The 14,981-nt window shown below is 34.7% G+C and overlaps 1 protein-coding gene across 1 annotated transcript in view; it reads left to right on the forward strand.

The window, feature by feature from the left end:
- The window catches only part of LOC110467628 (copine-8), a 67,972-nt gene that overhangs the window by 31,642 nt on the left and 21,349 nt on the right, over nucleotides 1-14,981 (forward strand). The window contains exons 9-12 of the mRNA XM_021524840.4: nucleotides 1,081-1,185; nucleotides 4,342-4,383; nucleotides 10,008-10,083; nucleotides 12,722-12,775. Of these exons, the coding sequence (XP_021380515.3) occupies nucleotides 1,081-1,185; nucleotides 4,342-4,383; nucleotides 10,008-10,083; nucleotides 12,722-12,775 (277 nt within the window). The remainder of the gene's footprint in view (nucleotides 1-1,080; nucleotides 1,186-4,341; nucleotides 4,384-10,007; nucleotides 10,084-12,721; nucleotides 12,776-14,981) is intronic.

The raw sequence follows: 14,981 nt of genomic DNA on the forward strand, positions 1-14,981 counted from the left end.
TAACTGGAACAGTTGTTAACATAAATCTGTGTATGGGTGTGTGCATCTATTACCTACTTTTTTTTCTCTTTGATGATAGGAACAGTTTCCTGAGTAAACACTGCCTATGTAAAACTGCAAACCTGGAGGAGTTATGGCTCCTTTGTGAGTGGTATTAAGGTCACTTGTGAAATTTCTCTGGGTATCACTGGGAGTGCTGGTACATGCAGCCTCTCTTGGCCACTTCCTTCTAAGGGGTGCATCTTGAGCCAGTAATTCTTTATAGGTCTCCTGAATCCAACAGGATGTTGGGCCAGTATTTCTGCACCTCTGGCAGAAGAATGTTTCTTTTTTTCTTTTTTTTCTTTTTTTTTTGTCTTCAGGCATGTCTTCTGAATCATAGCCAGGATAAAACTGTAGGCATTTGGGGTGCAAACAGGACATTCCCTCAAAGGATAACTTTAGTTGCAACTGGATGAGGCATTTCAGTAATGATTTCACCAGTGACCTTGTCTCTTGCTTTCTTTTGAACATACAGTCCCCAAGATGGGGGTTCAAAAGAGGTATTTTAATTTTGCATCATTTAGAGAAAGCATAATTTGCTAATACAATTCATGAGAGAAGGTCATCATGGAATCTCAGAGAGGTTTATATGTTTAACCTAAGACAGCCCTGGTTAAAAAATCATAGACATAAAATGGGAAATAAAAATCTGAAAGCCATCATTCCCACGGCTCAGTTTCATAATCTCTAAGCAAGAGTCAGATCCTCACAAGATTGCTTTCTCTCTGGATCTGTGACTAATTCCTGCATGTACAAGGTATGTTTAAACTAGTGAGATGGAAACTGCTCTTCCCTGAAATACTCACTGAATGGTTATAGTTCCTGTTGAAGTTTTGGGTAAAAACATTTTAGATTAAGAGTTGTTTAGCACTCTAGTCTGTAATCTCTCTCCAGCAAGACTCTTTCACCATCTTTCTTTTTTCTTCCCATATGTTTTAATGGACATAATATGCACGAATGATTACAGCTCTTTTAGTGACACTAAAGTAAAAGTAAATAAATACAAAATGTATCTTATTTTTTTTGTATTAATTGCAGTTTTACAATCTGCCACAAAACAGAAGTTGTAAAAAATACATTGAATCCAGTGTGGCAGGCATTCAAGATTTCTGTGAGAGCACTGTGTAATGGAGACTATGACCGGTAAGATGTAACTTAAGTTTTTTATCCCTAACTCCTGTGTTCTTTATTTAATCAACATTTTGAAAGGCTAATAGGTGTTCAAAACTGTTCATCACATTAAAGAATTTAGAAAAATAAAGCAAATATGCTAAATCTGTAGGCATTGGTAGTAGTGTTTTCTGGAAAAAGTTCTTTGTTCTCTATGGTGTGAATTAGAAAGAAAACCTAATTTAAAACATGGTCTTTGTGACAAGTGTACACAAGTATTTTTCAATGTTTCAATGAAAAACAATGATGATCTGTTTTCCTTGAGTGACAATGCAATATCAGAGGATGCTGATAAATGAAAGCCTTTAAAATACATAGATCAATAGATAAGAAACACAGAAGGTAGTCATCTTCAGATTTGATGTTTTCAGTGGTGCCATGCAAAAGGATCTATCTTTAGGTGGTAATAATGACATATTTTTAATCAACATTTTACCACTAATAACAAACAAATTAGTTCAGTGCAAATGGGTATTTTTAGACTCCTTAAGAATGGCCATGTTGGTTACTCTTTCACTTAGATGCAATAAAATTGAAGCAATTTTGTAATGAGCATATTCAAATAGAATTTTTTACTTGTATTTGGGTTAATGTGCATAATGCATAAACAAAATAGTATTCATTAAGCTCCTCTCTGGACAATGCACTGTTTATCATATTAATGATCAAAAATTTTGATAATAATTAGAAAAGATGTTGTGGTGCAGGCATATTAAAATAACCCCAGCATTCAAAATTAAGGGAACTTAAAGGTGTAATAGCACTCCTCAAATTATTTTTGTGTCTCTACTGTTGACCTGCTTTCAACATGATGTGCTCAGTGAATAAAGGCTCCATGGAACTTCATAGTCCTGCATACAACAATCATATTTTAAATTCAGAAGTAGTCATTAGCTGTCAGGTTAATTCAAATTAACCTGCTGATAGTCCAGAAAAAAACTTCAGAGGTTTGGGGTTTTTTAGTTAGAAAACCCTTCTTTCTAAAGGTAAGGATTAACTTCCTAACATCCACATGGTAATACATAAAAACACAAACCCTAAAGGTGTCTTTCAGATAGTGATAATTTCACAGATAGTTTTGGTGTTCTGGATTCTGTGATAGATGTGAAAAGTAGGAATAATGTCATTAGTAAAAGTATATCACAGTAAATGTTTATTCTGCTGTTGGGGAGACTAAATCTTCAGCTTGTGCATGCTTCTGAGTGAACTCTGTCCACATTTTCATTATGGAATGACCAGGATTTGCTTAATTTTTCTCAAACTATGCAATATACAGTGTTTTCAGACAGCACAGGAATGGCATTTCAGTACTGCAGTAGTACTTAGTGTCTAATATCTTTGTTCTTTTTCTTTCTCTTAGTATAAGCTATCAAAAAGCACAGTTATTTTCTGCATAGAAGTTTTAAAACAGAGATACCCATCTCTAACTTCGATTATTTTAAATGAAAGGGTTTTTTTAATACTAAAGTAGGAAACCCATCCTCTAAACTGTGTCCTCTAAGGTAAAGGTTAAGTTTCAGTATTTGAAGATTGGAAAGGTCTTTTAATATCTTGAATATCGTGCAAAATAGATAAAAGTCAAGATCCTTAATTAATTTTTTAATATAAAATAAATTTCATATTAAAGAGAGGAGTTTTATTCAAGGATGTATTGCTCTTACTGCAGTTACTTGTCTGAAGATCTTCTCAGGAATTTATCTTGATATTCTTAATAATTTATTTTAATAATCTTGAGTTTTCTCACTGAGATGGTTTTGCTATTTGGACACAGATTTGTAAGACTATTCAAAACTTAAATCCCACTAAACCTTACATAAATCTTAACTTCGTGGTGCGTTCTGTCTGTCATAACAGTTTTTGAAAAGTAAGGAAAATAATGGTTGTCTAGGGGAAAAAAAGTGATATTGCCTTTTTTTTCTAAATTCCTCTGAAGGTGAAAGTAGTTTCCTTTGAAGGTTGAAATACTTGGTAGGATAAGAGGTTTGTTCTGCAGAACAACTTTCACTTTAATCACTTTTCATTGAAAGGTAACTTAAATCCAACCTGAATTATGCAATAGCTATAAAATATAACAAATTGTGTGGTTAGGAGCCTTTAAATTTGAGTTGAAAAGAGGTACATCCAGACAAAGCAAGTTATTCTTTACCTTTTTTGGAAAATCATAAAAAAAAAAGTGAAAAACATTGAGGTGTGAATTGCTTGATATTATATTGTGTATAATATCAACTGTTGCTCAGCTTTATCTCCAATGGGTCCCTTCTTAGTAAAGAAAATTAATCAATATATATATTTGACTATATGTAATTGGAAGAATGAGAAGCAGCTTCCATGGAAGCAAATTATAAAGTATTTGCTTAGATTCTTGTCCCTTCTATTAATGAGACAGCCCTGATGAGTTCACTTCATGTGAAACTGTTCTGAAGAGTAAAAGTTACATTGTTGCTTAAAATACAGGAGGTGTGGAGGTGTTATTTTTCTATCCTATGTTCAGTTGATTTTAGGCCAAATAGGATTCACTATTAGCAGTTGTTGAATTTGCTTGTGTACATAGACTTCCTGTAGTAAAAGGAGATTAATAAAGCTATATACTATATCCTCATACATCTTTCCTGTTTTATCAAGCATGTTGATAATAATATGCTCTGAAGTATTTGCATTTTAAGAAATCTACTCTTGAAGTAAGTATGTGAAATATCTTTACTTGGGAAATGTCTGCTTTTTCCTTTTTATCTGTTTCCCAGTCATCCCTGAAGCAAGGTTAGAGCTGCCCTCAAGGATTCACCTTACTCATAATGAAACAGTTCTTAAAAACTTTGATAGACTTCAAGGTTTACATAGTCATTTATTTTAAAAACCACAGAAAATTCAGAGCATCAGCAAGTAAAAATATGTTGGCCAAACTTCCAATGTGTTTAATTGTTTCCTGAGTTTCCACTGTATTTAGCTATTGATTTATGAAGAAATGTTGTGTAACTTGACAGGCTATTTGCTGCCCCATGAGAAATGACTGAAAAACTCTGCTTTTTGGATTTGGCATAATTGATGCACCCCTATGCTATTAATCTTAAAGGCAATTCGGGTACAAATTTAACATTTTAATAGGGTTGTGTTGTTGTTGTTTTATTTTAGGACAATTAAAGTAGAAGTATATGATTGGGATAGAGATGGAAGGTAAGACATTATTTCTGTTAAACTTAAGGGTTATTCCTGCATGTATATACATATTGCAAAACATATAAATATTTAGTGTCCAGCATAATATTATAGAAAGTTAATTGTCAATACTTAGAGGTACAGGTACTTGAAGAATTCTGCTGTGATACAGCTCTGTGTTTTGCAGTTGTGGTAAATACTGATGCATTAGGCTATTTCAAACCTGCTGTGTGTATTTTCATCCATGGAACATGATAAAATGCACATGCCTGCAGTGGCTACTCATGGTGGCCTAAATAGTGCAATGTAGAAGCCACCTATTCATTACCTTAATTTCAGATTTGGTCTGAATGTTCATTTCCATGTCTGTCTTCATCAAAACATTATTGTAAACTCTGAAGTTGGAAGACCTGAGCTTTGTGTAACTCCCCTTGAAAGTGGACAGCAGAATATACGTGGAATTTCTGTTGCTGAATTCAGGAGGGATATCTGATATTCTTAAGAGCTGTGAACCCCAGTGTACTGGCTGTACATTTTTTTCTGAAGAAATGAGCCTTTCAAATTGTCTTTATTTTGGCAAACAAGGTACAATTATCTTTTAACACAGTGGATTGATACCTGTTGTTCTTTTAAAAATGTTTGAGCTTATATCTTCATATGTTGATTAGAAACTGTATTCATAAATCTTGGTACTAGAACTGAAATGTAATACAGTAATATGTTTATTTCCATTTATCTTTAATTTGGTATGTCTTCATTATTTCCTATTAATCCTAATGAATATTTTAAAATATATGGAATGGACTTGCATTTTGATTTTTAAAAGCATATTATTTATTTTACAGTAATATCTTTAATACTGCCAAAGTAATTTGCTTATAGTATAATAGATAATGATATTGTGCTTCTCTGGCGATGTCTTGTAATCATAATAGGCAAGTTTATCCTGTGTTACTGTTCATTACCTTGCTGACAAGATCCAAAAGCTTGTTCAGCTTTCTTGTGTTATAATTTTGTCTTTTTGGTTTCCCATGATGAAGCCCGTTGATTTAAGCGTTCTTATCATGAAGCCTGTTGATTTAAGCATTCTTATCTCATGTTTACCCTCTATGAATACCTACCAGTGTAAATTCATCCTTCTTGATTAGATATTCCCTGGAGATAAATAACGTATATACATAACATATTCTACCATTTAAAATAAGTGTATTTAAATTTAAAAAGCCATACCAGCAAAAAATCATTGCATCCCTGTTAGAATTTATAGTAACATTCTTTTCTCAATGAGATTTGGCAAATCCTTAAAAATTATATATGTCTGTGTATAAACCACATTTTTTAAAAATAAGCTAGCAATGAAAAGTTAAATCATATTGCTATGTTAATAAAAACCAAGTATTATATTTTATCAAGGTATCAAACCCCATGTGCTGTCTCACTTCATCCAAAATCTGTAAGATTAAAAACAAAAGGAAAAAATCTGACAGATAACACTAACTGCAAGTCTGAGTGAAATTTTGAATATATTCTGGATTTTAGGCAATCATTAGCCTCTCCAGTCTCAAATAGTTTCAAATATTATCTGCATTTGCTCACATCACAATCTGAATTAAGATTAAATTAAGATCTAAAAACCAAAAGTGTAGGATACCATTTACATGTTTTCCTTTTTATTCTAATGGTATGATTTTTTTTTACTTTTTGCTTTCTGTCTATTTTGAATTTATAAGCACACCAAGCACTGACATCCTTCATGTAAAATTCCTCTGAAAGATGACACAGCACACATCTCATGTGACTTTAGACAATGCAAAAATCAGACAAGTAGATTGAACTAATAATTTAAGCTACCTCAGTGGTTTACAAGGGAAAATTATCTGATTGAATCCATCCTACCTGGAATAAATTGCCATTTGGTGGTGCCTGTAAACCTACAGAGTGATCGTAGCAAAACCTAAGTGCCTAATTTAACTCTGACATTGTCAAGTATTTCTGAAATGAATCCCATTCAAGAGTTACTCTAACAATTTTTTGTATAACTCTACTGTTCCTCAGTTTATATTAATCTCCATTTGTGATGAGCAGTTTTTATAAGCTGTTGTTACACCAGCTGGACACATCACCATGCTGAATCTGTTTGCTCCAGGGATGTGCAGACTGGACAGAACCAATCTTTGAAAGATTGCTCTCTAGATAGCAAAGCAAGTTATTCTGAATATTTCAGGCTGTTCTGCAATCAGGAAGACAAAATTACATTGCATGTACTTGATTTCTGAATCATGACTTGATTTTGACTTCTTGTGTCTTGACTAAGAAGATTTTTTTCCTTTTGCCCATTCTGTGTTACCTGTGCTTTGAAAAATAGCACCATGGTGTGCTTTGGGTTGAGCTTCTTTCTTCATGTTCCTAAACTACATTGCTGGAGTAATTGTAATGTAATATCATGATTGTATTGTTGTCATCAAATAACTCTTATTTATTTTCAAATATCAAACAAAACTTCTTGACAAAAAGTTATACATGTTGTTGGTAACATTAACACTATTAAATATTAAACATCCTTTGTGTCAAACCAGTTTTTGCATAAAAATTGCATAAAAAATTTTGCATAAAAATTGTCAAAATATGAACAACTTGTTCTGATATCTTTTATTGCTTCAAGAGCTGTGACAAACCCCAAAATATTTAATGCTATAAGAAGTCACAAAAGTTGGTTTTGTTACTGTGCCAGTTGTCTGACAGAGTCACATTTTTAGGGTTTTTTTTTATTGAGTGACCTTATATATGAAGCAGACAGGTCTAACAGAAGGAGAAAAATAAGATAATGCCCAACCTCACATCAGCAATACTATGATGGTTTTACTTCTCTTTAAAAGCTTTGTAATTTAATTTCAGAAAAAATATCACTTAGCATACATGTTGCAAAAGTCCTTTCAGTCTTGATATTTATGAACTGTTACATAGAAAAAGGGGGGGTTGGGTTATAAAGCTGTAAGTAGTCATACTAACCTAGATCCACAGAAGCATTCATCTGAAAATATCAATACTGCAGGAGAGATTTTAAATTTCAGATTCTAAGCTTTTCCACCTTATTTTTTGTCCTTCATCTTCCTTCTCCAACTAGATAGTTGATTTTTAAATTCTTGCATTTTCTCCTTATTCACTGATATGCTTCTGATTATGAATGTCCTTTATTGGTTTTTTCCTTTAGATAATTAAAAAAAAATCAAAGTTAATACAATTTTGAAAGTGATTTTCAGTACTTCAAAACACAGGGCTAAATGTGGAAAACTTAGGGAGATGAGATTTAAGATAATTTTGTGTGCTAAGATTCTTTGTTTCAGTGTTCTAATATGCTACTCATAGATGAAAGTCTGTAAGTCTAGGAAAATTTGGTGTTAGGCAGACAAAGAGAATAAGTACTTTGGATTCTCAATCCAGAGACTAATAAGGAGATCCATTTGCTGAAGTGTGATGATTAATATTAGAATATTTTCTTAATGACTTATACATATGGCAAAGGCATATTTGTCCAACAGGCACTCAGCCTTCAGAGCCAGCCTAGTGGTGGCATGTACATCCACCTGAACACCCAGTGTAAAGATCCTAGTTGTTCTTCTAAGTGCTTTGAGACTGGTTATGTGTGCCCATACCTTTCTAACATGATTCATCAGAGGAATCATATCTTTCTAGCTCAGGTCTTGTCAGTGATTGGATATAGCCATAGGGAAAGAAGGCTTTCCAGTGTCTCCTAGAATTAAAGGAGCAATTACTTTTAAGCAGTACAGATTCTTTTGCTCCCCAGGGACAGTTCTGTCTGGAATGGATCATCTTTCATGTGTGTTGCAGCATGCTTGTAGGTAGTCATTGAATTATTGATTGAATTTCTGCCTTAAATATACAACCTGATATGAAAATGAAAGTTTAGAACTTTTACGAAAGGGAAAAGTTCCATTTTAAGCGTTACACATTCTTCTCCAAGGTTTGCCATGGTTATCCAAGGTTAAATACACCTTGTGGATGGCTTCCTCCATTTCCTGCTTAAACAGTCATTGCAGTCTGGAGAGCATTTAAGCAGATACACCTCCAAATACATTTCTTAAGAGAAACCTTTGTTTTGGAAGCAATTTGATGATCTCCCAGCTAAGAGGGGTGTGTTTCATGTGAAGTGGTCCCTTTTGAATCTGGCTAATGAGGAATATCTTTAACAAACAGTATTTCTCAAACTTTCTTACAATAGGCTTTGCTTATGTTGTATCAGCATGAGGACTGAACCTTTTAGTTGTTTGATTCACAGATTTTGTGAATTCATGATGATTTTAGAAAATGAGATTTATATTTGAGAGTTTTGTTTTATTTCATTATGAATAAAGCAAGAAAGAATTTTCCTGTTGCTGTGGATTGTTTTCCCTTTTCATTTTGCAACATTCATATTTATTTAAATTTGCTTTTAATATTTACAGCTTAATTAAAACTGTGCTGAATTTCTTAAAAACAAATTTTTCAAGTCACAAGGTCATAAAACTTTGAATTTCTGTTGTAGTTTACCATTGGAGGGAAGGTAAAATAGTTAGCTTCTTAGCTCACTGGATGTGGAGGCATAGTGTAGAGGAAATACAATGCCTTCTTGGAGCACAGCTGGGCAAATCTGGAGCAGCAGTGGGGAAAATTCAGCTAGGCAGAGCAGAGAATGGGAACAGAACTTCTGGGAGTTGTGCAGTTGACAGCTGGGGCACTGACCCCCACAGTCCTTCCATTCCATACCTGTCGGAGATGCAGACCTGCAGCTGGGTCACATCTGGCAGCCACAGGTTCTGTGCCCCAGCTCCCTGACCCCAGGCACCTTCCTCAGGGGTGCTTCCCCTGGCACAGCTCCCTCTGGGCACCGTGCTCACAGTGGCTCCTGGGCCCTGTGCCAGCCCCTGCACTGGCAAAGCAGTTTTTAAAATGTGAATGACAGAACAGGAGTGCTGAATGTATTCTTGGAGCAGGACTAAAATGTAGAAAGGAGAAGCTTGATAACCACTGCTTTATTGTTAAGATCTGCTTTCCAATAATACCAGCCTCTGTCAATAGAGTAGCCTCTATTGATTGCTTTTCTCTTCCCAGATGGGAAGACAGAGGAGCTGAAATAAAGCTTTGGGCTTTCCCATAAAAGTTCAATGTCATGGTACACAGGTTGGGAGGGCTGGTCTTCTCTGATTTAAGTACTCCTTTCCTGCTTTCACTAACTCCCTTTTTCTCACATAGCCTCATACACAGTTCTGAGTCTGTAGCGCCAGTGGTCATCCACTGAGGAAATGGTGACAGATTTTGGCAGCCTGCTCTGTTTTTTCAGGTTCTGTAAACTTACATTGGGGTCAGTCACTGATTTGCAGCATAGTCCTCATTGTGCAGCTAAGTTAAGCAAAAGACAGCAAAAAGATTTAAGATAATATTTTCCAACTCTAAATTTGCATTACCAATAGGATGAAAACAGAGGGATTAATACAGATTTTAAAGCAAATTATATCTGTTGCCATTACTTGTTTCTTGGGTGCCAGTTCATATTGGCTGTGTGTCTCTTTTGCATTAATAGATAAAATACATGTTTAAATTCCTAAATGTTGTGCATTTGATTTAAAATCTTATTTTTCAAACAGCCATGATTTCATTGGAGAATTCACAACAAGTTACAGAGAATTGTCAAGAGGGCAGTCTCAGTTCAATGTTTATGAGGTAAGTATTGTACTCACTCTCAGGAAATAAATAAGAAAACAGCACTGGAAAACACTGAAAACAATGGAAAGCTGTTATTGCCTCTAATGAGAAGGCAAGCCTGTGTGGCTGTAACGCTTTTTTTTTTGCTTCTGTGTGGTGTGCAGATCTTTGGTATTCCTTAAGGTATCCTTTAATTGGTCTCAGACTACTGCCATTAAACTTCAGTATTTTCATGGTCCATATAGGTGGTAACAAATATGATGGTTAGGTAAGCACTAAAGAAGTCAGGGAAGGAGGGTGCTCCAATTACGTGCAGCACTTTTATTTTGAAGATGAGCAAAGGTGCTGCTGTGCAGAGCAGGACAAAGATAACTGAAAGCCATGGCTTTTTTGTCATTTATATCCAAGATCAACCCCAGCGTTACAGTAAATTGTAGTAGTTTCCTGTGAATAGTGTCATAACACAGATTACTGTGTGCAGTGAAAATGTCCTCTCCTGTTGTATCACTGACACAAATCCTACCCTACCAAGAGTATTCTGTCATAACATCTTAAGTAATTTTTCAGTTTCTTAAATATAGTCGGTATCATACTCCCAGCGAGTGTGCATTGCCTGAACAGCTCATGTTTGCCTCCCCACACTGCAATTCTCCATACTTGGGTACTGCCTCTACTTGATTAGGTTGTACAGTATCAGAACAAAAGATACTGGGCAAATTCTTTTTTAAATGTTTTGCTTTTACAGATGAACCCAAGGCAGGTAGAGAAGTTGGAGTGAGTGTCCCATATGTAAAAGATTAGGAACCTTGCTAGAACCACCTCTTTGCAACTGAGCTTTTTTTAACAGGTTCATTATAAGTCATGTAGCTTTCTAGGTTCCTGCCAGGATGTAAAATTTTCAGAGGCTAAAAAATTGTTTAATTGCTAAAGTTATCTGAAATCCAAAAAGGAACTCCACGTAAATATTTTAATAATTATAGTACTATGAAATATAAGAAAGAAACCAGCTGTCATTTAATTCATCTTTGCTTCCAAGTAGATGCCTTGTTTGCCATGATATTTCACTCCAAGCTCTAATGCAGTTTCTTGCAATTCCTGAGAAGCCAATTGTCAAGTTACCTGAAGCAGAAAGTTCAAATGAATCTTCTCTTTGGCATTTAATGACTGCTGGGAAGCAATGTGCTGCTAATTCAGGCCTGGCCATTGAATTCTGGAGAACGATGAATGAACTGCCACAGGGCAGGCAGGCAGCCTGTTACCTTCATCTTCCTCTTCTGGGCAAATGTCAGCAGGAGTCAATTTCTGGCTAAGATTTTGGTTCAACAAGAATTGCTGCATTGTTTAATGGCCACCATTATACAGGCTTAATCTATTGGTCATCAGACACGGTTAAATGGAGGGGAAGGAGTTACTTGGGATTTTTTAAGTGTTAACAGGCTTATATGTGTGTAAAGGAGTAAAAGTTTGGCAGTATATTTATTGTATAACATATAACAAGTGCCATACTGGGGGAAAAGAGGGAGTCACTTGTTTAGCCTGTTTGGGAAGACTTCAAATCATAGTTGTCTCTTCCTGCCTTACATTTCACAGCTGTTCTGTGCTGTGCAAGGAATAGGATCTTAAAATGTAATTTCATTTTGGGTGGGGGAGAAAATCTTTGGAAGACGAGTATTACTAGTTTGCCCATTTTCAGGAAAAGTTCTTTAAATATTTTATACCAGATAAGTGACTAAGATTTCAATTGGGAATGTTTTCATTCCTTATCATTTGCAGAACATCTGTGAGTAGTTTACAGTAAAACTTGGCAGTAAGTCATAAGGCATCAAATTTCCTAGATATATAGGAGATAGCTGAATGACCTAATTTACGAAATGTTTTGCTTGTAATTCCATGTGCAATTCTGGAAAAGCAGGAGTACATTTTCATGTGTATGTAACAAAATTAAGTGAGACTTGCCTTTTGTAGGTATTCAGAAGGAGAAAAAAATTATTGGTGGCTGCAGTGAGAAATTTTGTAGCCATGGGTTGCAGACATTCAAGAAAACTGTTTAATGCTTTGTGGTCCAGCTCTGTGAAGATTCTTGGGCAGGGGGAGTGCATTGAGGCCACCCAACTCCTGTATGCCAGTCAGGTGGTGATCTTCAACATTTTAATGGAATTACCTATTTCATGAAATTTGATCTTCCTGCCAGCCAGGTCCTGTCATTGCACCAAGTACAGAAATTGAGAGTAGAACAGCTCTGGTGTTTCTCAGGTGCTGTGAGGAGCAGATGGAAAGAGATTAACTGGATTGTGAAGAGAGGCATTGTGAGGTGACAAAGTAATGGCATTATACAGCGAAACACTGTGATCAGGAATGCAGAAAATGCAGAACTTTGTGAAAATTCAAAGCGTGTTTCACTGAGCTCTCAGATGTAATGAACATTCTCACCTCTGTTGCCCCCATCCCTTATTTGTTAAATACGAGTACCAGCAGTGGCTCCCCTGGCAAGTACCATGAAAGTAAATTCTCTGGTTTTCAACATGCACATATCCCAGCATCGAGATCCATCAGTAAACAGGATGCACTGAAAATGGAATACTTTCTGCATTGAAAATACCTTACACTTATCTTATATTGAATCATACTGCTTTAATGTTTGTATCTGTGTTTCTAGGTAATAAATCCAAAGAAAAAAGGAAAAAAGAAAAAGTATGTTAATTCTGGAACAGTAAGTAAATGTATTTTATATTACTGGGCGTTTTTATTCTTGCTTCAAACACGGTGTAATTGACTTTTAATTTAACAGGATTAGAATAGAACTTTCTGTCAAGGCCACAATAAACTATTTACTTTTACACAGCATTTATTTTCAGATTTTTTTTATTTAAAGAGTTTAATATAAAATTTGTCCAAATGTGCTGTCAAGTCAACAATTGTTTTCAAAATAAGCACTACCAAAATTTCAGTCAAATAATTGAAAATACTGGACTGAACACTTTTTTATCTGAAACATTCCTGCACTTTTACAAATAAATTTTCTTTTAAAATTTATCTGCTGAGTTAGCATTGTTGAAAGCTAGTATTGCCTATCATGGCAAAATCAAGAATAGTCAATAATTTTTATTGCCAACAGGTGTTTGTAAATTTATTTTGAAAGATGTGTTAGGATTGTTTGGGATGGGAATTTATCTTTTTTGGTTTACATTCTATGTTCAGTTCTCATGTTTATGAACTATTTGCTAGCAATGCAAGTATTTCCCTTAAGCACTTGCTCAGCTTTGATGTCCTGGCATCCATGATGTTCACACCATTATTTACAAAAAAGTGAAGATAAATGTTGAAGATTGCTATATTGGAAAGCCTAATCAGTTATAAGAGATGTTTTTTGTAAACACATGTGGGTTTTTTTCCACATGAACAGTTCCACTCTTGAGCAGGGCTCACTAGGGCTACTTTCATGCTGAAAAGTAGCCTTGAAGGAATGTTTCAACATTCTCACATTCTTGTCTAAGTCTGTTATCAATGAGAAAATAAACACTTCTTTTTCTATCTTTGCTTTAAATGATGAAAAATTGGCAGAAGCAGCTTGCCTGCTACAATTTACCATAAAATATCTAATTCATTAAGTAATTTATTCCTTGCTAACATATTCCTTTTATTAAAATCTAGCATGTTAAAATCAAGTTTTATTGCATTAAATTAGTGAGTGAGAAACTTAAGTAAAGTGGTTGTTTTCAACCAGTGCTAAATTTTAGGGATGAAATCTGGCATAGGGTACAGAGGAGCAAAAAAATGTATTTTCACAGTCAATTTTCATGTTAATTTTGGTTTAAAATACTTTAACATCTTCACAAGTATCTGTCTGCTTTTGAAAAAATGTATTTTACTCATGTTTGAACAGGCAAAATCAACTGTGTCTTGTTCTTTACTTGCAATTGCATTAAAATTTCCAATAAATGGCTGTAGGCAATTTTCTTTCCTTTTTCTTTCTTTACCCTTTTTTTCTTTTTCCTTCTCTTCTGTTGGTTTTTTCTGTTGCAGATTGTTTTTGATATCAAGTCATCTCTGTCCCCATTTGCCCTTACTTCAGGCTTCCCTTCTGCTTCTCCACATGGTCACTTTCTTATGTTTTTGCCTGCAGTTTTGTTTTTCTTGTCCTTATCATTTACTCAAAATATTCTTTATCTTGCAAATTTTTAAATTTTCAAGCCAGTCACCAAGACCATAATTTTCATTATAGGAAGTAGAGTTCTGGAGAACTTACAGTGGATATAAATAATTGACTACTATCTCACTACTGCCTTTAAAGACTATGTACATACAGAGCATATCTCAATTTATTGTTACTTAAGGTGTCACTTTAAATTCAGGCAATCAAATCACATGCTAGGCAGAGGTGTTTCACAATACATGGCTAGTTTTAAACAAAGCCTGGTAGTGAAATAAAAAATTCACTGCATAAAACTTGAAGCACTGGTAGTCGTTGTCTATATGTGACTAAATACTTCAGCCACTTTGGAAGTTGCTTGTTTCCATTTTTTGACTTTTAAATCCAGATACAGTGAAAATATTTGCTTAAATTAATTAGGAACAAGAGAACCAGCTGTAACAGCAGATCAACCATTATTATTACTGTGTCCAGTGGGAAAATGCATAGAAATTTTGGTCTTTTTTGCAAGGCTGTGCTACTAATAGCCTGGAACAACATTTTTATGGTCTTCTGTTCTCAGCTGGAATGGTAATTTGGTGATTTTTAGCTTAGCTTATCACTCAATCACACAGAGCTGTGCCAAAGGAAGTTGGATAGAAGACAGAATTGCTACATGTAATCTCATTCTGAGTCTAAGTTTACAACATAGGAGTATTTTCAATTTTTATATTTTGCTGCAAGTGGACACAAAATTTTGTGGTAGATTTCCACTTCCTTTTTATTC

This window comes from Lonchura striata, chromosome 1A, assembly GCF_050655825.1.
Source record: "Lonchura striata isolate lonStrDom1 chromosome 1A, ASM5065582v1, whole genome shotgun sequence".
Lineage (NCBI taxonomy): Eukaryota > Metazoa > Chordata > Aves > Passeriformes > Estrildidae > Lonchura > Lonchura striata.